A 25,121-nucleotide genomic window follows, 5' to 3' on the forward strand; every position below is an offset into this window, starting at 1 on the left:
TCTCAAAGAAATTGTTCCGAGTAAGAGTTCAATTTCAAGTCACGGCCGAGGGTATATAGTTTGAGAGTCTTGTGACAAAGGCATCATGTGTTATTTGAGTATATTTTAAGTGACCACATTTCACTCAGACTCCAGATCGACTTTGATAAACAAAGCTTTGAAGATGTCCGATCAAATAAACCTAAAATAATATCGTAAGTTATCAATGTATCTAGATTCAGATGGCGCTGTATAAAATACTAGTAATTAAAAGTGAATAAAATCACGGGTTTTCTGTTTATTCGAACTCCTTGTGATTTGAGGCAGTATTTTCATTGGTTGAGATTTGAACCTGTGTTTGATGTTTGCGCGGTTGGTCTTGTAAATAAATAAACTGATATTATTGAAAAGTTCTCATGTTCTTGTTCAGGATTGAGATTCTATGGAGATATTACTGTTTCACTAAACAGTCACATATGAATTTTAAGAACCGTGGAATTCGGTCCAGATTAGATATAAACTTTGTATAAAGGTTTTTTTAAATTTTAAAGTTCAATCTGTGATCAATGCAAAGCTTATATCACCTCTTTAAAATCGAGACGTTGCTTGTGACATAAAAATGATAAAGTTCTATGCATTCTGATAAGAGTATTTGACTCATTGAGCTGAACGACAGATTTCAGTAAACAATTGAATTGACCTGATTGTACTTTTTAATGGTTTCATATATAATTTTGTCGCTCATTCTAAGGAATATATATGTTAAACAATAAATTCAGCTAATGACCATCTGTACTATACATAATCAGGACTCAAACAGGACCTAGCGCCTGATGTAGGTTCAGACATACACATTTTTGGTTAAGTTAACATTTTTAGAATTTTGATTTCAATCCATAAACATGCTGAACAGATTTAAGAGTCTTTAAATCAGCTGGTATATACTGGTCTATTATAACTGCTTTTTATTGTGTTAAATATCATCCTCGCTTGCCAGGGTTTGATTGCGAGGACGGTTAAATATATGATATTGAAATGATGCGCATACGACCAAGAGAATTCGAATGTTGAGACCTCTGTTGCCCGGTACAGATGCAGCAACTATTGATGTCTCGGTTATAGTTTGCACGTAATTTAGGCCCTAGATTTTCTTGTTGTATTAAGTCTAACATGTCTCACTTAAACCAATAAGTTTTTATGTGGAACCTGGGCCATTTTAACCTAACCAACGTTTGATTCTGATGGTTCGGTTAGATACGTGTTCATTGATGACAGGTGCGTCAACATATATCACATGTACATGTCACATGATAAAAACCACTCGCAGTGAAAAGACTGATATTTTTGCTAATTTTAAGAATTGTATAAAATGCGTCTCATTAATCGATGTTTTCGATTTAGGGCCAAACTATTGTCGGAAGATTTAAAGCCTAGCTAAAGATGAATTAAACTTCTTTCAGCTGTTTTAATAGCAGCTTTGCGAAATTCCGCCGGTAGCATTTTATTTTAGTGCAAAGCCATTGCAACAGACGGGCTGAAATAAACACCATCAGAAATTGTCACCTTTCTGCCTTCAACCAGCCCTGGCAGTGGTTGTCTCCACAGGATCATCCTAGTGTACCCAACTGCCCAGACACCTCAAATTCGCGTGACTTTGACACCGACCACATTTCAAGCGGCTTTTTTATCTGTGTTTAAACTGCGATATCTCAGCTCATAAACAACTCATTTTGATAACTTTCTACACTGACCTTAAGACGTTTTACGTTTATATCTTTTTGACGATTGAATTTAATTACGGTCACCAGTCACCAGTTTGAACCGGTTGTTTTCACAGTACGTGATATTTTCCATGAATTCCTTTCATCAATTTATAACCATTTTTATATCTTTATTTCTTGAAGAAAAGCTGTTACTATTGGTCAAACAATATCAGTCACATGATTGACCTATTTCTGTACGTTATAGCATTGTTTATCGGTGTCCCGGAAAAAAATGTCCCATTTTTGTAAGGTAGGAAAACATGTCCCGGTCTATCATTACTAACTTTTTAATTTAGTCAATTTCACATCAAAATAACACCAGAGAACAAACTTGGCAATACATTTTGATTACATTTTTAACATCTAACAAAGAATGGCTCTACTTTGATTTGATTAATTTGTATGTAAAATCCTCTTAAGTTTGACGTATTTATTTAAGTAACAGTGCTTTTACTTAATAACTTTTCATAATGTTCTCCATTAATAATATATTATTTAGCAACTGCGCATTCATTCAATTCGATTGTAAAACCTTCTTAAATTTGACGTATCATGATAATGTTAATATACACAATGAATTCTCATGTTCACTTGATAAAACTCGTTCCAAATGTGTGTCGTTAAAAAAGAATTCATACAATCTTATAAAGCGTTGACGCGGCCTGTAAAGGGAGATAAGCCTCATTCACTTTCCTAACATGTACGCCTATATATAATCTATACTTTCATATTTGCACTGAGTTTGTTTTTTTATTACTTACACAATATCAATTTCCATATGAAATGAACATTGCCAATCTTATTCCAACACTGATCGCTTATTAGAATTCAATGGTTTAGTCATCATTATGATTTCACATGATGATTGTCCCGACTAAGACTTTACTCTCACAAGGTTTGACGACTTAAAAAATAATCTCCTCTCTTCGCTTTTGTATAAAGGCGAGTATTTCTTATAACGATTTTTTAAGGTGCTAATATATTTTCAATGCGGTTTATTTTTTATAGCGGAATTATTTTCACTTGTGAATATATTTTGATGGAAATCTATTTTTTTCAAAACGAAATAGTTTTTTGTGAAGAAATATTTTAATTGCCCTTATTATCAGCCACCATGGTATGATATTTGATGATGACTGATATTTCCTTTAACGAGTCAAAATACCATATATAGTTGATGGATAGATTTTTATGCCAAATGTGATTAAATTGCATCTCACAGACTAAAAAATTTAAAATAAAAAAACCGACCCCCTTATTGAGCTATGGCATATATAACAGAGATCTTAAGATTTGTGAAATGATATGAATCAGTTGTAGCTCACAATATCCGTGATAAAACGATAAGTGTAAAATCAAACCCACATAAATGAATCTTTTTTTCTTAATATTGTTCTATTATTTATTTATTTATTAATGTGGCATACACATATAATTAGATTAACATATAACATATAAATTGGTGCCCAGCCCAAAAAGTCACAATTGTATTTTCAATGCTATATATAAGCTACAAGTCATAAGAAACGTATGAGAGATTTAGAAAATAACCTAGATCAAACACAGCTATGGCCAAAATAATTGATAGCTAAAAAGATTTTAAAAATTATTAGAAATATTTCGGGTGGTTCCTAAGTCTAAAAATGGAAAAAAATAGTAGATAAAAACAGCCACTTGTCTATGGAAAACCAACATTGGAAAAAAATGTTTAGACCGGGAAAGGGTGGTAGCAACCACCCGAAATATTTCTAATATTTTAAATAAACATTTATAGCTCTCAACTCATTTATTGTTGTATTTAAGTGTCTCATATGGTCAAATTTTTGACGAGTGAAATAAACCAATTCGTTTAGCCTATATGACTTCTCTTCCGGCGGAAAAAAGAATTATTAACCGTATTCGTGCTAAACAAAACCAAAACAAAAAAATAGGAAAAGCATTGACGAAAAGTAATTAAGAGATATAGTGTATTTTATTAAAAGAAATAGTGTAATTGATATTTAAAAAAATCAATCTTTAATATATCTGAATTGTATGAATCTTCGGTGGGCTCATTTAACATGAATTCAAAAAGGTATTTAATCTATAATATTGGCGTCTGATCTTTTCAATTTCTAATTGTTTTTTTCAGAAATCATTCGAATTGGAATCGCATTCAGGATAAAACGTTTCTGAAACTGAAGGGTTTAAATTGACTTTAAGGATCCTCGCTGAATTCATACATACACACACACACATGAGTCGCAGAATCTGTAAGGTAGGAATAAATATTGATCGCTGAAATCATATAAACTGCGCCCGATATTAGAATTCCTGAAATAAACCACGTGATATACTCCGAGATTTTCGAAGATTCTGATATTTCTTACTCTACCTGATGTGGGCTTTCATACCGAACATATTTTTACGAGTCGATTGTGACCCTTAGCCTAATTCTGTCTCTGTATCAGTTAAATACATCAATATTGTCAAAATAGAACAAATTCAGCTGGTAAATTTTGATAGCGTTGATAGAAGAGAAAGGCTTTAATTCATTACTGGCGGCGGCAATTTAGATCAGGTCTGATTAGAAACTGTTGTAATCAGGGAATAATAGCGGGTAGTCAGCGAAGAGTCACCACATCTGACTGGTCACTGGTCACCACACCTGACTGGTCACTGGTCACCACACCTGACTGGTCGCCGGTCGCCACACCTGACTGGTCGCCGGTCACCACATCTGACTGGTCACTGGTCACCACAACCTGATTGGTCACTGGTCACCACAACCTGATTGGTCACCAGTCACCACAACCTGACTGGTCACTGGTCACCACACCTGACTGGTCACTGGTCACCACAACCTGATTGGTCACTGGTCACCACACCTGACTGGTCACTGGTCACCGCACCTGACTGGTCACTGGTCACCACACCTGACTGGTCACTGGTCACCACATCTGACTGGTCGCCAGTCACCACAACCTGATTGATCATTACATTTGACTGATTGGTTCACTGGTCACCACACCTGACTGGTCACTGGTTAACACAATGACCAGACAAACTTACAGTCCGCGTTTATCGTTACCAGTGTATGGTCTAGTGGTTAACACGTTCGTCTGGCATGCTGTTGGTCGCAGGTTCGAGTCCCTCTAGGGTTAGGGTTACGGCCGATCTAGGGTTAGGGTTGGCGAGCCAGGTCTAGTGTTGTTGCCTATTGTTTGGGCTTATTTTGCCGACTATTTTGCCTTTGTTTGGGGCTATTTCATGATTCCTGTCGTCTCCTAAATGCCATTTTGGTGGAAAAGGGGTAATTAATTATTGGCGGCAATGGGGCCTTGATTAGAAATTGTTGTTATCAGGAAAATGATAGCTTTTCGACAGATTACAGACCAGATAAAACAGAAAACAGAAGTAGACCGTATGACGTAAACATAAAGCGATTGAAATATTCACTTAAGGTTTTATTTATTACAAAAAATCCTCGAGTTGATTTTGTACGTTACAATTAAGTTGTTCAATTAAACATTATTAAAGAAAATGATGGTTGGGTTTATAATTTTCAATATAAATGGTGGAACTTACTTTTTAGAATATTTGATAATCGATGCTTTAAAAAATACTAATAGAAAAGGAGAAATGGAAGATGAAATGAAATAATTTTCAGATTGACTAGAGAGATTGAGATCTTCTGGTGTTCTACATCTTATGTTTAAAATACACGTATTTATTATAATGGTACCTGGTTTATCGTGGGCTGATTATATGTACAGTCCGTCTGATATTCAAAAGGTTAACTAAATCTGATAAACATGTAGTCCAAAACCTGGGCCCTATAAGTGTCACTTTCGTAATCTTAATTTGCTCTAACTGACATTGAATCACATAACTACGTGATAGGGGGAAATGTTCGTATTTTCAAAGCGTGGATTTCCGAACATCATCTACGGTGAATCAAACAGTGAATCGGTCGATACCGTATACAACTAGTGAAGATGGAGAAATTCAAATTTGATCAGTGTCATTAATTCAAGTCAATTACAGATAATACAGTCGTCTGTCAACAAAACGGTTACTATTATCAGTCACCAGCTGTCCTTGTACAACAACGCGCGTCACACATATAGACAATACAGATGTTTATTACTGTAGAAATTGTTTTTTAATTTCGAGGTTTTACTTGAAAAAGCCGCCATCTTGATTTTGATCTTTTAAAGGACATTTGACATTTAAAATGTAGTTTTAGATTTAAATAGCTATATCAGGAATAAAACACGTTATTGATAGTTTATATCATTATGATGATATTTATGTAAAGAAGACAGGTTCTGTTACGGGTGATGAAGCTCTGCAGTTTTACACCCGGAGACGGTTTAGGACGGCGTCCAGAATAGACTGAACGTGCTCCAGAGTGTGGAAGGTTTTTGTATTGTATCGAGTTTGCCGGGTTTTGCCGGTCATTTTGTACGTAAACATCGACCATGATTTGTGGAACTCGACGTATTGTATTCTAGCGATCAGAATTAGGCGCAACAACAAAATGGCAAAAAAGCTTTTGATTTCTAGTATTTTTCAGCATTTTATTGTTTACTGGAGAAGTTACTCCAGATTTTTGGTCGGATTTCTATGAACTCGCTCTGCCCTTTAAGTTTATATTGTAAGCGTTCATTGGCAGACCTCGATCTGCGGGTCCTACAGAACTAGCCCTCCTCAGTGTGGAGTATGTCCCATTCAACATGGCGGACGAATCAATCGAGGATTTTCACTTGAAATATTCAGAAACTTCTCTTTCAACGCAGAAGCGACAGAATGTCTTCAAACCATTTCAACATTGAAATACAGTAAGTAAATTTACTTATGAATCGAATACTTGTGATGTATGAAGGTGATTCGAGATGGAGAGTGACATAAAACAATCCGGTTTAACCCCACGAGCTTGAAGTTTACCTTGAAGTTCTGGACCATATTCAAACTAACGTTAAGTTCAGTAGAGCAGTAGCGTGAGGGTGGCGTACGTGGATAGTGGATTTGTGACTTCGTCATTCAAGAAACAATTAAATGTGATACATATCAAGTGTGGATCGAGATCTAATTACTATCGATACTGATGGAGTATTTGACCCTGGATTTAGGATTTTTATGTTTATTTCAGGGTGATGCTCTACCAAAAAACTGCATTCATCAGGAATTCAAATTCCGAATTTCGTGGTATTTCCCGCAACCATATATTCGGAGCGGCATGTAAAGTCTACCGCGGGCACTACCGTGAACTCTTTAGTTGGTGCCTTCAGAGCGGCATGTTAGGTCTACTGCGGGCACTACCGTGAACTCTTTAGTTGGTGCCCGGAGCGCTCTTGCCACTGAGTCCTAGTCGACCTCGATCTGCGCGGACTACAGAACTAGCCCTCCCAAGTGAAGTATGTCCCATTTAAGAATGATGGCGGACGAATCAATGCTCACTTGAAATATTTAGAAGCTTCTCTTTCAACCAAGATGCGTCAGAATGTCTTCAAACCATTTCAACATTGAAATACAGTAAGTAAATTTACTCATGCATCGAATACTTGTGATGTATGAAGGTGATTCGTGATGGAGAGCGACATAAAACACTCCGGTTTAACCCCACGAGCAGCAGCAGCAATCTCTATTCACTGATGCGTGCTGTAAAACCATCATCATTCAGTAATAATAATAATATTAATATGTGTCTTATATAGTGCTAAATCCAGCCAAGCTGCTCAGAGCGCTTTACATTTTTCGGTATTATTACCCCGGCCAATTTTAATACTCTAACATGTATCAGTCATCTCTCCCTTTTGAGAAGTAACACCGAGCTGCTAACAAGCGCTCAGGAGTCATCTATCAGGCCAGGTACCCATTTACTCCTTGGTGGAGAGAGGCAATGAGGATAAGTGTCTTGCCCGAGGACACAACGGGGATCGAACCCACGACCTGGCTTCCCAGAGCTGAACGCTCTAACCACTAGCCCTCACCGCAGTAAAAAGTATCATTAACATAAAGAGTGGATCGAGGCCTAAACTATTACTATCAATACAGATGGAGCATTTGACCCCGCGGATACCCTGGAGTGCTTTCTCTGACAGGTTTCTAAGTTTATTTCAGGGTGACGCTCAACTGAATAACTGCAGTCATCAGGAAGTTCAAGGAATAACTGTTTGGCGATGAAGTGAACAAGTGATCCCTCAATTCAGGTAGATATATCTTAGGCCCTAATCACAGACCTCTACAAACCAGTTTCAGTGGTGTTTTAAAACCGAGTTAACCAAAATCCAAGCAGGTTTTCAGCGCCGTTCTCAAATCATTGATGCCATCATGATTTGAAAGCTTGTCAAAGATTGCGGCTCAATTTACTGTGTTTGGGACTTAGCAAAAATATTTGCTGCGACAAAATTAACTGTGGAAATATCAAACATGTTTGAATGGTGCGATTCACCTGCTGCTGAGCAACGAACACGCTGAAAATTTCAGTGTGAAATCTGTAATTTCAGACGGTGTGGGAATAAATTCATATAGTGTTCCCTGCTCTAAGTCTGAACCAATTTACCGTTATGTCTTGTATGAGAAAAAAATTCTAAGCCTGAAAATTGTTGGCACTAAATGCATTTTGAATCTGTTTTCATTTTTTATCTGATGAAGAAATAATGATTTTAAGTGTTTTGTATTATTTCAGATGTAGGCGTAACGCTAGAGTTTTGTTTATTCTACTCAAAAGAAGGTGATGTTTAGATTCAGGTTCGTTTAGTTACTCTTATTTATATCGAATATTTACTATGATTTTTGTGAATTGCTCTAATGATGTTATAATGAATGTTGTTTGATTTATTTTCGGTCTAATGGAGGAGGATCTCAATAACTGAAACCTGCGACACGTCTACACCTGAAATTGACTGCGCGTCAAATGAATGAATTATTGATTCTAAATGACTGTGATGTTTCATGCTGATTAGAGGATTTGGAGGGATATCCCAAGTTCAAACCCAGTGATTTTGATCAGATGATAAACCAGGGTGTCTGATATATACTGATGAATAGTTACTACGACATGATCGCCACCTATTGGATTTCTGCTGAACCACCAAATTATTGGATTAATACGAATATGTATTCGTATTGGATTAAACTGTATATCACAGACGCCATCTATTGGAAATTTAGAAATTTATATCTTGAGTCAAAATAAACGTGAAATGCATTTTAGATAAACAAAAATTGTTCTCAAGTTGAGTGTGAACTGTTGGTTTGATCTGAATGCAGTGGAACACAATATCTGAGTGACTGTTAAAACCCTTCCAGGATTGGCACTGTCTTCCAGAGATGATTTTGATAAAACCAATGTCTCTAGTTAACTTTGAATCATCCAGAATCTACTCAACCAAAATAGGGAAACTTGAAACCAAATTTAAGAATCTACAGGGCTTCATTTCTGAATGCTTGTTGTTTGTTTTGACTGGTGCGTTGTCATGGTGATGGCAAGGTGATATTCTGGATCCGAATTTTGGAAAAATAGTAATTCCTCAAAACAGAGCCAAATTTCAAACTGAAATGAATAACTTCACCTATTTTCATCGATATGATTCCAAAATGAATTTATTTGAGCAAAAAATTTCATAGATATCTGTTAAAGAAATACAAAACTTGTCGATACTGTCGGCCGTGCCCCGATGAAAAAACTATTAGGTTAAATACGTGTTGTGAGTCACCAATTCAACTTATAAGATTATTTGATTTTTTCATTAATTGGAAATAATTTTAGAATGTTTTATTCGAACAATAGCTCGGAAGTTCACTAGAATTGCTACGCATTGCTAATTCCATGGAATTCATTGCCCCCGCTAGTAATCCGGAGCGGTATCTAAAGCCATCCGCGACTAGAACCGTGAACTCTTTAGTTGGTGCTCGGAGCGCAAGCCTGAATCCGAGTTGACCTCGAGCTGCGCGGTCTACAGAACTAGCATGGCGGACGAATAAATCGCTATTTTCACTTGAAATATTTATAAGTTTCTCTTTCAACGCAGAAGCGACAGAATGTCTTCAAACCATTTCAACATTGAAATACAGTAAGTAAATTTACTTATGAATCGAATACTTGTGATGTATGAAGGTGATTCGAGATGGAGAGCGACATAAAATCTTATCTGATGAAGAAATAATGATTTTCAGTGTTTTGTATTATTTCAGATGTAGGCGTAACGCTAGAGTTTTGTTTATTCTACTCAAAAGAAGGTGATGTTTAGATCAGGTTTGTTTAGTTACTCTTATTTATATCGAATATTTGATATGATTTTTGTGAATTGCTCTAATGATGTTATAATGAATGTTGTTTGATTTATATTCAGTCTAATGGAGGAGGATCTCAATAACTGAAGATTTGTAGGATGTCCGAAGTTCAAAACCAGTGATTTTGATCAGACGATAAACCAGAGTGTCTGATTTATACTGATGAATAGTTACTACGACATGATCGCCACCTATGGTATTTCTGCTGAACCACCAAATTATTGGATTAATACGAATATGTATTCGTATTGGATTAAACTGTATATCACAGACGCCATCTATTGGAAATTTAGAAATTTATATCTTGAGTCAAAATAAACGTGAAATGCATTTTAGATAAACACAAAATAGTTCTCAAATTGAGTGTGAACTGTTGGTTTGATCTGAATGCAGTGGAACACGATATCTGAGTGACTGTTAAAACCCTTCCATGATTGGCACTGTCTTCCAGAGATGATTTTGATAAAACCAGTGTCTCTAGTTAACTTTGCATCATCCAGAATCTACTCAACCAAAGTAAAGAAACATGAAACCAATTTCAATAATCTATAGGGCTTCATTTCTGAATGATTGGTGTTTAGTTTTGATTGGTGCGTTGTCATGGTGATGGCAAGGTGATGTTCTGGATCCGATGTCTGGAAAAACAGGAATTCCTCAAAACAGAGCCAAATTTCATACTGAAATGAATAACTACACTTATTTTCATCGATTTGATAACAGAATGAATTTATTTTAGCAAAAAATTTCACAGATATTTGTTAAAGAAATACAAAACTTGTCGATACTCTCAGCCGTGCCCCGCTGAAAAAACTACTAGGTTAAATACCTATTGTGAGTCACCAATTCAACTTAAAAGATTATTTGATTGTTTCATTAATTGGGAATAATTTGAGAATGTTTTATTCGAACAATAGCTCGGAAGTTCACTAGAATTGCTACGCATTGCTAATTCCATGGAATTCATTACCCGCTAGTAATCCGGAGCGGTATCTAAAGCCATCCGCGGCTAGAACCGTGAACTCTTTAGTTGGTGCTCGGAGCGCAAGCCTGAATCCGAGTTGACCTCGAGCTGCGCGGTCTACAGAACTAGCATGGCGGACGAATAAATCGCTATTTACACTTGAAATATTTAGAAGTTTCTCTTTCAACGCAGAAGCGACAGAATGTCTTCAAACCATTTCAACATTGAAATACAGTAAGTAAATTTACTTATGAATCGAATACTTGTGATGTATGAAGGTGATTCGAGATGGAGAGCGACATAAAACACTCCGGTTTAACCCCACGAGCAGCAGCAGCAATCTCTATTCACTGATGCGTGCTGTAAAACCATCATTCAGTAAAGAGTGCTTTCTCTGACAGGTTTCTATGTTTATTTCAGGGTGATGCTCTACTAATTAACTGCAGTCATCAGGAAGTTCAAGGAATAACTGTTTGGCGATGAAGTGAACAAGTGATCCCTCAATTCAGGTAGATAAATCTTAGGCCCTAATCACAGACCTCTACAAACCAGTTTCAGTGGTGTTTTAAAACCGAGTTAACCAAAATCCAAGCAGGTTTTCAGCGCCGTTCTCAAATCATTGATGCCATCATGATTTGAAAGCTTGTCAAAGATTGCGGCTCAATTTACTGTGTTTGGGACTAAACAAAAATTTGGCTGCAATGAAATTTACTGTGGAAATATCAAACATGTTTGAATGTTGCGATTCACCTGCTGCTGAGCAACGAACACGCTGCAAATTTCATTGTGAAATCTGTAATTTCAGACGGTGTGGGAATAAATTCATATAGTGTTCCCTGCTCTAAGTCTGAACCAATTTACCGTTAAGTCTTGTATGAAAAAAAATTGTAACACTGAAAATTCTTGGCACTAAAAGCATTTTGAATCTTGTTGAATCTGTTTTCATTTTTTATCTGATGAAGAATTAATGATTTTCAGTGTTTTGTATTATTTCAGATGTAGGCGTAAGGCTAGAGTTTTGTTTATTCTACTCAAAAGAAGGTGATGTTTAGATCAGGTTCGTTTAGTTACTCTTATTTATATCGAATATTTGATATGATTTTTGTGAAATTGCTCTAATGATGTTATAATGAATGTTGTTTGATTTATTTTCGGTCTAATGGAGGAGGATCTCAATAACTGAAACCTGCGACACGTCTACACCTGAAATTGACTGCGCGTCAAATGAATGAATTATTGATTCTAAATGACTGTGATGTTTCATGCTGATTAGAGGATTTGGAGGGATGTCCCAAGTTCAAACCCAGTGATTCTGATCAGATGATAAACCAGGGTGTCTGATATATACTGGTTACTACAACATGATTGCCACCTATTGGATTCCTGCTGAACCAACAAATTATTGGATTCATACAAATATACTGTATATCACAGGCGCCATCTATCGGAAATTTAGAAATGTATATCTTCAGTGTCAAATTAACCCTGAAATTTGTTTTACACTAAGACAAAATATTTCTCAAATTGAGTTTGAACTGTTGGTTTTGATCTGAATGCAGTGGAACACAATATCTGAGTGACTGTTAAAACCCTTCCATGATTGGCACTGTCTTCCAGAGATGATTTTGATAAAACCAATGTCTCTAGTTAACTTTGCATCATCCAGAATCTACTCAACCAAAGTAAAGAAACATGAAACCAAGAATCTACAGGGCTTCATTTCTGAATGATATTTGTTTGTTTTGATTGGTGCGTTGTCATGGTGATGGCAAGGTGATATTCTGGATCTGATGTCGGGAAAAATAGTAATTTATCAAAACAGAGCCGAATTTAAAACTGAAATGAATAACTACACTTATTTTCATCGATATGAAAACAGAATGAATTTATTTGAGCAAAATATTTCATAGATATTTGTCACATAAATATAGAACTTGACCTCGAATGATATGAAAGGGGTAATGTTGAGTCTTGGTGACCTCTAGATACTTCAGACCGCACAGATGATGATGATGATGATGATGATGATGATGATGATGATGATGATGATGATGATGATGAAAACTGTTATTTGTGTTCTCCTCTTCTTCAGAATCAGTCTATAAATAGATGAAGAAAAGATATCTGTATTTTTACTCTAAAAACAGTCAAGTATTTTGCTTTCATCAATATCAATAGGGTTTGCGCCCCCGGGCTGGGCGGGCCTTCTAAATCAGGTTGCACTTTATTTCCGGATTGTTGATAATCTCGCGAGAACGAAACTAGATTTATACAATATTAGCGCTAGTCTCTCGAGACTATCAACAACACAGAAATAAAATTCATAAGTCAGTTTGCCGGCTTTGGCTCTGTGCCAGATCCATCTTGATACCTTCTAAAAAATAGTTTATTCCTCTCGTAAAGTCCACATCAGTCTCGGAGCCCTTCTCGTCGTTTGACTTCAACTGAATATCATTGCATCACTTCACACCTAATCAGTTTTCACAATAGGTGCCATTCAGCGACGGTATAACGGCGATCAAACTCGTCTAAAGATCATGAAAATGTCATCAGCTGTTTCACAAAATCTACCGGAGCACCACCTGTTAGATATTTACTCCAACCGGGAAGTGTCGAGTCCCGCTTTACACCCAGTCCATCGGACTGTGTTTGTGTCCGGACGTATTTATCCCGTTCAGATTGATACCAGTTTGTTGCAGGATTTTAGTAGGAAATTCGACACGATTATCAAACACGTATCAAACGAATATAAAAAATATCACTGATTCATTTGGCTTTTTAGACCAGAAATGAGTCACTTAAAAAACAGTGTCTGGCTTTTAAGTGATCTAGTTGATGGAATTTTCTACAGGACTTTTTTGAAACGAAATTGTAGCTCAATCTTAAGTCGATTTTGTCGGCCGCGCCCCGATGATAAACTAGGTGAAATATCTATTGTGAGTCACCAAGTTAAGTTATAAAGTTTCTTTGCTTGAAATACTGGTATTTAATTCGGAATATTTTTTACATAATTTTTCTGTGAACTATTGCACGGAAATCGCTACAAATTCCTTATTTCGTGGTATTATTTCCCGCAACTATCAATTCGGAGCGGTGTGTAAAGTCTACCACGGGCACTACCGTGAACTCTTTAGTTGGTGTCCGGAGCGCTCTTGCCGCTGAGTCCTAGTCGACCTCGATCTGCGCGGTCTACAGAACTAGCCCTCCCAAGTGGAGTATATGTCCCATTTAAGAATGATGGCGAACGAATCAATCGCAATTTACACTTGAAATATTTAGAAGCTTCTCTTTCAACCAAGATGCGTCAGAATGTCTCCAAACCATTTCAACATTGAAATACAGTAAGTAAATTTACTTATGAATCGAATACTTGTGATGTATGAAGCTGATTCGAGATGGAGAGCGACATAAAACACTCCGGTTTAACCCCACGAGCAGCAGCAATCTCTATTCACTGATGCGTGCTGTAAAACCATCATTCAGTTAAAAGTATCAATAACATGAAGAGTGAATCTAGGCCTAGTATAAACCATTACTATCAATACAGATGTAGCATTTGACCCCGCGGATACCCTGGATTTTATAGTGCTTTCTCTGACAGGTTTCTATGTTTATTTCAGGGTGATGCTCTACTAATTAACTGCAGTCATCAGGAAGTTTAAGGAATAACTGTTTGGCGATGAAGTGAACAAGTGATCCCTCGATTCAGGTAGATATATCTAAGGCCCTAATCACAGACCTCTACAAACCAGTTTCAGTTGTGTTTTAAAACCGAGTTAACCAAAATCCAAGCAGGTTTTCAGCGCCGTTCTCAAATCATTGATGCCGTCATGATTTGAAAGCTTGTCAAAGATTTCGGCTCAATTTACTGTGTTTGGGACTAAACAAAAATTTTGCTGCGATGAAATTTACTGTGAAAATATCAAACATGTTTGAATGGTGCGATTCACCTGCTGCTGAGCAACGAACACGCTGAAAATTTCATTGTGAAATCTGTAATTTCAGACAGTGTGGGAATAAATTCATATAGTGTTCCCTGCTCTAAGTCTGAACTAATCTACCGTTAAGTCTTGTATGAAAAAAAAAATTGTACCACTGAAAATTCTTGGCACTAAAAGCATTTTGAATCTTGTTGAATCTGTTTTCATTTTTTATCTGATGAAGAAATAATGATTTTCAGTGTTTTGTATTATTTCAGATGTAGGCGTAACGCTAGAGTTTTGTTTATTCTACTCAAAAGAAGGTGATGTTTAGATCAGGTTCGTTTAGTTACTCTTATTTTTATCGAATATTTGATATGATTTTTGTGAATTGCTCTAATGATGTTATAATGAATGTTGTTTGATTTATTTTCAGTCTAATGGAGGAGGATCTCAATAACTGAAACCTGCGACACGTCTACACCTGAAATTGACTGCGCGTCAAATGAATGAATTATTGATTCTAAATGACTGTGATGTTTCATGCTGATTAGAGGATTTGGAGGGATGTCCCAAGTTCAAACCCAGTGATTCTGATCAGATGATAAACCAGGGTGTCTGATATGTACTGATGAATAGTTACTACGACATGATCGCCACCTATTGGATATCTGCTGAACCACCAAATTATTGGATTAATACGAATACGTATTCGTATTGGATTAAACTGTATATCACAGACGCCATCTATTGGAAATTTAGAAATTTATATCTTGAGTCAAAATAAACGTGAAATGCATTTTAGATAAACACAAGATAGTTCTCAAGTTGAGTCTGAACTGTTGGTTTGATCTGAATGCTGTGGAACACAATATCTGAGTTACTGTTAAAACCCTTCCAGGATTGGCACTGTCTTCCAGAGATGATTTTGATAAAACCAGTGTCTCTAGTTAACTTTGCATCATTCAGAATCTACTCAACCAAAATAGGGAAACTTTTAACCAAATTTAAGAATCTACAGGGCTTCATTTCTGAATGATTGTTGTTTGTTTTGACTGGTGCGTTGTCATGGTGATGGCAAGGTGATATTCTGGATTCGATGTCTCGAAAAATAGTAATTCCTCAAAAAAGAGCCAAATTTCATACTGAAATGAATAACTACTTATTTTCATCGATATAATAACAGAATGAATTCATTTTAGCAAAAAATTTCACAGATATTTGTTAAAGAAATACAAAACTTGTGGATACTCTCAGCCGTGCCCCGCTGAAAAAAACTATTAGGTTAAATACGTGTTGTGAGTCACCAATTCAACTTATAAGATTATTTGATTTTTTCATTAATTGGGAATAATTTTAGAATGTTTTATTCGAACTATAGCTCGGAAGTTCACTAGAATTGCTACGTATTGCTAATTCCGTGGAATTCATTACCCGCTAGTAATCCGGAGCGGTATCTAAAGCCATCCGCGGCTAGAACCGTGAACTCTTTAGTTGGTGCTCGGAGCGCAAGCCTGAATCCGAGTCGACCTCGAGCTGCGCGGTCTGCAGAACTAGCATGGCTGACGAATAAATCGCTATTTACACTTGAAATATTTATAAGTTTCTCTTTCAACGCAGAAGCGACAGAATGTCTTCAAACCATTTCAACATTGAAATACAGTAAGTAAATTTACTTATGAATCGAATACTTGTGATGTATGAAGGTGATTCGAGATGGAGAGCGACATAAAACACTCCGGTTTAACCCCACGAGCAGCAGCAATCTCTATTCACTGATGCGTGCTGTAAAACCATCATCATTCAGTAATAATAATAATATTAATATGTGTCTTATATAGTGCTAAATCCAGCCAAGCTGCTCAGAGCGCTTTACATTTTTCGGTATTATTACCCCGGCCAATTTTAATACTCTAACATGTATCAGTCATCTCTCCCTTTTGAGAAGTAACACCGAGCTGCTAACAAGCACTCAGGAGTCATCTATCAGACCAGGTTCCCATTTACTCCTTGGTGGAGAGAGGCAATGAGGATAAGTGTCTTGCCTGAGGACACAACGGGGATCGAACCCACGACCTGGCTTCCCAGAGCTGAACGCTCTAACCACTAGCCCTCACCGCAGTAAAAAGTATCAATAACATAAAGAGTGGATCGAGGCCTAAACTATTACTATCAATACAGATGGAGCATTTGACCCAGCGGATACCCTGGATTTTAGAGTGCTTTCTCTGACAGGTTTCTATGTTTATTTCAGGGTGATGCTCAACTGAATAACTGCAGTCATCAGGAAGTTCAAGGAATAACTGTTTGGCGATGAAGTGAACAAGTGATCCCTCAATTCAGGTAGATATATCTTAGGCCCTAATCACAGACCTCTACAAACCAGTTTCAGTGGTGTTTTAAAACCGAGTTAACCAAAATCCAAGCAGGTTTTCAGTGCCGTTCTCAAATCATTGATGCCATCATGATTTGAAAGCTTGTCAAAGATTGCGGCTCAATTTACTGTGTTTGGGACTTAGCAAAAATATTTGCTGCGACAAAATTAACTGTGGAAATATCAAACATGTTTGAATGTTGCGATTCACCTGCTGCTGAGCAACGAACACGCTGAAAATTTCATTGTGAAATCTGTAATTTCAGACGGTGTGGGAATAAATTCATATAGTGTTCCCTGCTCTAAGTCTGAACCAATTTACCGTTATGTCTTGTATGAGAAAAAAAATTTTAAGCCTGAAAATTGTTGGCACTAAATGCATTTTGAATCTGTTTTCATTTTTTATCTGATGAAGAAATAATGATTCTCAGTGTTTTGTATTATTTCAGATGTAGGCGTAACGCTAGAGTTTTGTTTATTCTACTCAAAAGAAGGTGATGTTTAGATCAGGTTCGTTTAGTTACTCTTATTTATATCGAATATTTGATATGATTTTTGTGAATTGCTCTAATGATGTTATAATGAATGTTGTTTGATTTATTTTCAGTCTAATGGAGGAGGATCTCAATAACTGAAACCTGCGATAGTCTACACCTGAAATTGACCTAGTTCTAAACACTGCGCATAAACCATATCAAGTGGTTACTGTCATTTAACCGTAATGACAAGGACATATGATAAGGCTTATCGGGTGAAATACAGGATATCGACAAATTCAAGTTCTGAAATTACTCGCTTGATGGCGCTAGTCAGAAACAGAAATTGGAACCTAAATCCACCACGCGCTAGATTTTTATCGCAAATTTTACTATGAAAAATGCTATTTCTCAAGTGTTTATCTTGTGTTTCAGTTACACACACGTTACGGTCACCTACCACAGCACAAGAGGAATATGGTAATAGCCGGTGGTGTAACTGCGTCTGTTATCGTAGCGCCAGTTGTCGCTAGTTTAGCCGTATGTTTACGGCGTGGTACCGATATCGCTGTGTCGCAGCGGTGGTTGCGGCGTATCGACGACTGACTCCGGGCGGAGTTCGATTTGAGTTCGAACAGAACGAAGGAAGTGGCCCATCGGGGCCTTACGCCCGTAAGTACTTGAACCATACTTTTCATATAGCGCAGGGTCCGGAATCAGCTGTCTTTCTAGGATTCTGAAGGGATAATTTGATGATGTCATAGGGGGATTTATTGGAGGTGGCCAACTTTTCTACGTTTTATATAGACTTGCCAGAAATAGAAAGATAATTTGATGATGTCATAGGGGGATTAACTGATAAAGCCACGTTGTCTGGTGTGGCTGCTATATAAATCCCCCTATGACGTCATTTAAGTTAGTTCAGTACTAGTATGAGTGAATGTTTATATTTGTTGTAGCTGATTCTCACAGTATAGAACGACCAGTCACCGGGTAGCGAACCCCAGTATCGGACCTAGTATCGGTGAGATGTCTATGGCTATGACTGGCAGTCTTAGCGCTAGCGGAAACCACATCGACCGAGTCGGGATAATCCGCGATGAGAGCGATCGCTAATCGGCCAGTAACAGAGCGATTGCTGGCTCCAGTTTGAACGGTAGTTTATCGGGAAGCGCCGTTGCCGGGCCGAGCGGATTCCAAAACAGGTAAGAGATTTTCCCGACTACAATCTCACGAATCACGAGGATCCCCTGAGAAAATTGGAGGAGGGCACGGCGAAGGTACGGGTGCAGATTTAGGAAAATCTCAAAGAGAAGGAAGAGCAGTTCTCTGAGAAAGCAGGATTAAGGCTGACTTATGTCGACAAGCAACGCGATGCCTACCGACACAACTGGGTTTATCGCCGATTAACGGCCTACGAGAGGCCGCCAGTTGCTGCTCTATCTGTTCAACATAAGCCGGCTTGCGACGGCAACCCGACGCCTACCGACTCGTCGCAAGCCTGACCGGCTAGCTGCCCGTGTTCTACTCCGGCCTACGGTAGGCCAACAGTTGCTTTCGATCGCAACTGACACAAACTGCTGTGATATGCACGGCGTTGCACCACTTTTAGTCGACGAATAAAAAACCCACAGTAGATTTGTAGAAACAGTTTCGAAGTTAAAAACTGTGTTGTTTTAAAACCGAGTTAACCAAAATCCAAGCAGGTTTTCAGCGCCGTTCTCAAATCATTGATGCCGTCATGATTTGAAAGCTTGTCAAAGATTGCGGCTCAATTTACTGTGTTTGGGACTAAACAAAAATTTTGCTGCGATGAAATTAACTGTGGAAATATCAAAGATGTTTGAATGTTGCGATTCACCTGCTGCTGAGCAACGAACACGCTGAAAATTTCATTGTGAAATCTGTAATTTCAGACGGTGTGGGAATAAATTCATATAGTGTTCCCTGCTCTAAGTCTGAACCAATTTACCGTAAGTATGAAAAAAGATTGTAACACTGAAAATTCTTGGCACTAAAAGCATTTTGAATCTTGTTGAATCTGTTTTCATTTTTTATCTGATGAAGAAATAATGATTTTCAGTGTTTTGTATTATTTCAGATGTAGGCGTAACGCTAGAGTTTTGTTTATTCTACTCAAAAGAAGGTGATGTTTAGATCAGGTTTGTTTAGTTACTCTTATTTATATCGAATATTTGATATGATTTTAGTGAATTGCTCTAATGATGTTATAATGGTGGTCTTAAATCTTGGGACTGGTCTTAAGTTGTTAGATTAGCTATAGAACTAAGTTGGTCTTGGACTAGTCTTAAGTCTAAGCCATGACTATGCAACTGGCGATTCTCTAGTTGTCAGAGCTCTGAATCAAATGGTTGCAAGTGATAGAATGAATCCATTGATATTTATGGTCCTTCCTTGTAAACCCGAGCTCGGCCTTTAAGCGATGATAAAGGTTTATAAGTCCTTAGAAATTGAGTAATAATTTAGTCGATTATGTTGATTTTCAGTCCGTCTGGCTGCACTTTCTGGGGTAAAAAGCCATGGAGCCGAAAGAAGAAGATATTGTGGCAACTTGTCACGTTAGTTGGCGCTCCGGTCGGTATCGGACTCGTTGCTGGAATCGCAGTTCCCGCGATGATCATAGGGATTCCCGTCTGGGTCGGACGCAAGGTAAATTATCGACTAATATTAGGAATCCATCTGCCGTCTGTCTGTGAGAATCTCAATTTAGTGATCATTATTATATTTCCACAAGAGTCACAAGGGCCTCGTGCCCAAAAGGTCGTTTTTGGTCTGAATTCCGAGAACATATACGCATGGACACATAACTGGAAGTCTTTTATACGTGAGGCCTATCACACAGGCTGACCACGTGAGACATAAAATGATAGCTTAATATGTGTGGTAGGTCAGCTTTCTGACTACAGTTTTTCAATTTGAGGAAATTGTTGAACTAAAGGAATTTAAACCAAACAGATGAACTGGGATTCAAAGTGTTCATTTATTGAATGCCTCATTACAGATATTATTATGTCCTTTGAAATGTCCTTTCATGTTGAAATTAAACCCACACAACTGTTAAACTCAATACAAAGTCAATTCCAGTCAATCCCAATCCCAGTTTTTCAATAATTGAATATAGCCAAAAACTGGGATTGAATATAGACTGTATTCGAATTGAATTCACAGAGTGACGTTGAATAATCAACACTTAGAAGTAATAAATCATTTTTTGTCAAAATCCTAGTTCTAAACACTGCGCATAAACTGTATCAAGTGGTTACTGTCATTTAACCGTAATGACAAGGACATATGATAAGGCTTATCGGGTGAAATACAGGATATCGACAAATTCAAGTTCTGAAATTACTCGCTTGATGGCGCTAGTCAGAAACAGAAATTGGAACCTAAATCCACCACACGCGAGATTTTTATCGCAAATTTTACCATGAAAAATGCTATTTCTCATGTGTTTATCTTGTGTTTCAGTTACATACACGTTACGGTCACCTACCACAGCACAAGAGGAATATGGTAATAGCCGGTGGTGTAACTGCGTCTGTTATCGTCGCGCCAGTTGTCGCTAGTTTAGCCGTTGGTATCGGTGTACCGATATTATTGGCGTATGTTTACAATGTGGTACCGATATCGCTGTGTCGCAGCGGTGGTTGCGGCGTATCGACGACTGACTCCGGGCGGAGTTCGATTTGAGTTCGAACAGAACGAAGGAAGTGGCCCATCGGGGCCTTACGCCCGTAAGTACTTGAACCATACTTTTCATATAGCGCAGGGTCCGGAATCAGCTGTCTTTCTAGGATTCTGAAGGGATAATTTGATGATGTCATAGGGGGATTTATTGGAGGTGGCCAACTTTTCTACGTTTTATATAGACTTGCCAGAAATAGAAAGATAATTTGATGATGTCATAGGGGGATTAACTGATAAAGCCATGTTGTCTGGTGTGGCTGCTATATAAATCCCCCTATGACGTCATTTAAGTTAGTTCAGTACTAGTATGAGTGAATGTTTATATTTGTTGTAGCTGATTCTCACAGTATAGAAACGACCAGTCACCGGGTAGCGAACCCCAGTATCGGACCTAGTATCGGTGAGATGTCTATGGCTATGACTGGCAGTCTTAGCGCTAGCGGAAGCCACATCGACCGAGTCGGGATAATCCGCGATGAGAGCGATCGCTAATCGGCCAGTAACAGAGCGATTGCTGGCTCCAGTTTGAACGGTAGTTTATCGGGAAGCGCCGTTGCCGGACCGAGCGGATTCGAAAACAGGTAAGAGATTTTCCCGACTACAATCTCCAGTTGCTGCTCTATCTGTTCGACATAAGCCGGCTTGCGACGGCAACCCGACCCCTACCGACTCGTCGCAAGCCGTATCCGGCTAGTTGCCCGTGTTCTACTCCGGCCTACGGTAGGCCAACAGTTGCTTTCGATCGCAACTGACACAAACTGCTGTGATATGCACGGCGTTGCACCACTTTTAGTCGACGAATAAAAAACCCACAGTAGATTTGTAGAAACAGTTTCGAAGTTAAAAACTGTGGTGTTTTAAAACCGAGTTAACAAAAATCCAAGCAGGTTTTCAGCGCCGTTCTCAAATCATTGATGCCGTCATGATTTGAAAGCTTGTCAAAGATTGCGGCTCAATTTACTGTTTTTGGGACTAAACAAAAATTTTGCTGAAAATTTGCTGAAAAATTCTTGGCACTAAAAGCATTTTGAATCTCTTTGAATCTGTTTTCATTTTTTATCTGATGAAGAAATAATGATTTTCTTTGTTTTGTATTATTTCAGATGTAGGCGTAACGCTAGAGTTTTGTTTATTCTACTCAAAAGAAGGTGATGTTTAGATCAGGTTCGTTTAGTTACTCTTATTTATATCGAATATTTGATATGATTTTTGTGAATTGCTCTAATGATGTTATAATGAATGTTGTTTGATTTATTTTCAGTCTAATGGAGGAGGATCTCAATAACTGAAACCTGCGATAGTCTACACCTGAAATTGACCTAGTTCTAAACACTGCGCATAAACCATATCAAGTGGTTACTGTCATTTAACCGTAATGACAAGGACATATGATAAGGCTTATCGGGTGAAATACAGGATATCGACAAATTCAAGTTCTGAAATTACTCGCTTGATGGCGCTAGTCAGAAACGGAAATTGGAACCTAAATCCACCACGCGCGAGATTTTTATTGCAAATTTAACCATGAAAAATGCTATTTCTCATGTGTTTATCTTGTGTTTCAGTTACACACACGTTACGGTCACCTACCACAGCACAAGAGGAATATGGTAATAGCCGGTGGTGTAACTGCGTCTGTTATCGTAGCGCCAGTTGTCGCTAGTTTAGCCGTTGGTATCGGTGTACCGATATTATTGGCGTATGTTTACGGCGTGGTACCGATATCGCTGTGTCGCAGCGGTGGTTGCGGCGTATCGACGACTGACTCCGGGCGGAGTTCGATTTGAGTTCGAACAGAACGAAGGAAGTGGCCCATCGGGGCCTTACGCCCGTAAGTACTTAAACCATACTTTTCATATAGCGCAGGGTTCGGGATCAGCTGTCTTTCTAGGTTTCATAAGAGATAATTTGATGATGTCATAGGGGGATTAACCGATAAAGCCATGTTGTCTGGTGTGGCTGCTATATAAATCCCCCTATGACGTCATTTAAGTTAGTTCAGTACTAGTATGAGTGAATGTTTATATTTGTTGTAGCTGATTCTCACAGTATAGAAACGACCAGTCACCGGGTAGCGAACCCCAGTATCGGACCTAGTATCGGTGAGATGTCTATGGCTATGACTGGCAGTCTTAGCGCTAGCGGAAACCACATCGACCGAGTCGGGATAATCCACGATGAGAGCGATCGCTAATCGGCCAGTAACAGAGCGATTGCTGGCTCCAGTTTGAACGGTAGTTTATCGGGAAGCGCCGTTGCCGGACCGAGCGGATTCGAAAACAGGTAAGAGATTTTCCCGACTACAATCTCCAGTTGCTGCTCTATCTGTTCGACATAAGCCGGCTTGCGACGGCAACCCGACCCCTACCGACTCGTCGCAAGCCGTATCCGGCTAGTTGCCCGTGTTCTACTCCGGTCTACGGTAGGCCAACAGTTGCTTTCGATCGCAACTGACACAAACTGCTGTGATATGCACGGCGTTGCACCACTTTTAGTCGACGAATAAAAAACCCACAGTAGATTTGTAGAAACAGTTTCGAAGTTAAAAACTGTGGTGTTTTAAAACCGAGTTAACCAAAATCCAAGTAGGTTTTCAGCACCGTTCCCAAATCATTGATGCCGTCATGATTTGAAAGCTTGTCAAAGATTGCGGCTCAATTTACTGTGGAAATATCAAACATGTTTGAATGTTGCGATTCACCTGCTGCTGAGCAACGAACACGCTGCAAATTTCATTGTGAAATCTGTAATTTCAGACGGTGTGGGAATAAATTCATATAGTGTTCCCTGCTCTAAGTCTGAACCAATTTACCGTTAAGTCTTGTATGAAAAAACAATTGTAACACTGAAAATTCTTGGAACTAAAAGCATTTTGAATCTTGTTGAATCTGTTTTCATTTTTTATCTGATGAAGAAATAATGATTTTCAGTGTTTTGTATTATTTCAGATGTAGGCGTAACGCTAGAGTTTTGTTTATTCTACTCAAAAGAAGATGATGTTTAGATCAGGTTTGTTTAGTTACTCTTATTTATATCGAATATTTACTATGATTTTTGTGAATTGCTCTAATGATGTTATAATGAATGTTGTTTGATTTATTTTCAGTCTAATGGAGGAGGATCTCAATAACTGAAACCTGCGACACGTCTACACCTGAAATTGACTGCGCGTCAAATGAATGAATTATTGATTCTAAATGACTGTGATGTTTCATGCTGATTGGAGGATTTGGAGGGATGCTCCAAGTTCAAACCCAGTGATTCTGATCAGATGATAAATCAGGGTGTCTGATATATACTGATGAATAGTTACTGCAACATGATCGCCACCTATTGGATATCTGCTGAACCACCAAATTATTGGATTAATACCATTACGTATTCGTATTGGATTAAACTGTATATCACAGACGCCATCTATTGGAAATTTAGAAATTTATATCTTGAGTCAAAATAAACGTGAAATGGCATTTTAGATAAACAAAAATTGTTCTCAAATTGAGTGTGAACTGTTGGTTTGATCTGAATGCAGTGGAACACAATATCTGAGTGACTGTTAAAACCCTTCCAGGATTGGCACTGTCCCCTAGAGATGATTTTGATAAAACCAATGTCTCTAGTAAACTTTGCATCATTCAGAATCTACTCAACTAAAATAAA

The 25,121-nt window shown here is 38.0% G+C and overlaps 1 protein-coding gene and 1 long non-coding RNA gene across 5 annotated transcripts; both read left to right on the forward strand.

The window, feature by feature from the left end:
- Window positions 1–1,931: 1,931 nt before the first annotated feature.
- LOC141914561 (E3 ubiquitin-protein ligase RNF19B-like) lies at window positions 1,932–24,925 on the forward strand. 4 transcript variants are annotated; one of them, XM_074805788.1, is made up of 15 exons: window positions 16,433–16,565; window positions 17,158–17,246; window positions 17,727–17,787; window positions 17,885–18,425; window positions 18,713–18,958; window positions 19,670–19,726; window positions 19,855–19,915; window positions 20,261–20,423; window positions 21,243–21,508; window positions 21,796–22,042; window positions 22,565–22,625; window positions 22,723–23,292; window positions 23,498–23,744; window positions 24,410–24,470; window positions 24,568–24,925. In XM_074805788.1, the coding sequence occupies exons 12-13, from the start codon at window positions 23,163–23,165 to the stop codon at window positions 23,653–23,655; spliced, it is 288 nt and encodes a 95-aa protein (XP_074661889.1). In that variant the 5' UTR covers window positions 16,433–16,565; window positions 17,158–17,246; window positions 17,727–17,787; window positions 17,885–18,425; window positions 18,713–18,958; window positions 19,670–19,726; window positions 19,855–19,915; window positions 20,261–20,423; window positions 21,243–21,508; window positions 21,796–22,042; window positions 22,565–22,625; window positions 22,723–23,162; the 3' UTR covers window positions 23,656–23,744; window positions 24,410–24,470; window positions 24,568–24,925. The 4 variants fall into 3 exon arrangements, with proteins under 4 accessions (XP_074661892.1, XP_074661890.1, XP_074661889.1 ...); XM_074805791.1 differs by lacking the exons at window positions 16,433–16,565; window positions 17,158–17,246; window positions 17,727–17,787; ... (2 more) ...; window positions 19,670–19,726; window positions 19,855–19,915 and adding exons at window positions 1,932–1,992; window positions 3,874–3,999; window positions 15,182–15,242; XM_074805789.1 differs by lacking the exons at window positions 16,433–16,565; window positions 17,158–17,246; window positions 17,727–17,787; ... (2 more) ...; window positions 19,670–19,726; window positions 19,855–19,915 and adding an exon at window positions 15,224–15,242.
- LOC141914564 (uncharacterized) lies at window positions 9,697–10,341 on the forward strand. Its single transcript, XR_012620853.1, has 3 exons — window positions 9,697–9,802; window positions 9,924–9,984; window positions 10,082–10,341. It is a non-coding gene; the product is annotated as an uncharacterized LOC141914564 (long non-coding RNA).
- Window positions 24,926–25,121: the final 196 nt, after the last annotated feature.

This window comes from Tubulanus polymorphus, unplaced genomic scaffold (assembly GCF_964204645.1).
Source record: "Tubulanus polymorphus unplaced genomic scaffold, tnTubPoly1.2 scaffold_43, whole genome shotgun sequence".
Classification (NCBI taxonomy): domain Eukaryota; kingdom Metazoa; phylum Nemertea; class Palaeonemertea; order Tubulaniformes; family Tubulanidae; genus Tubulanus; species Tubulanus polymorphus.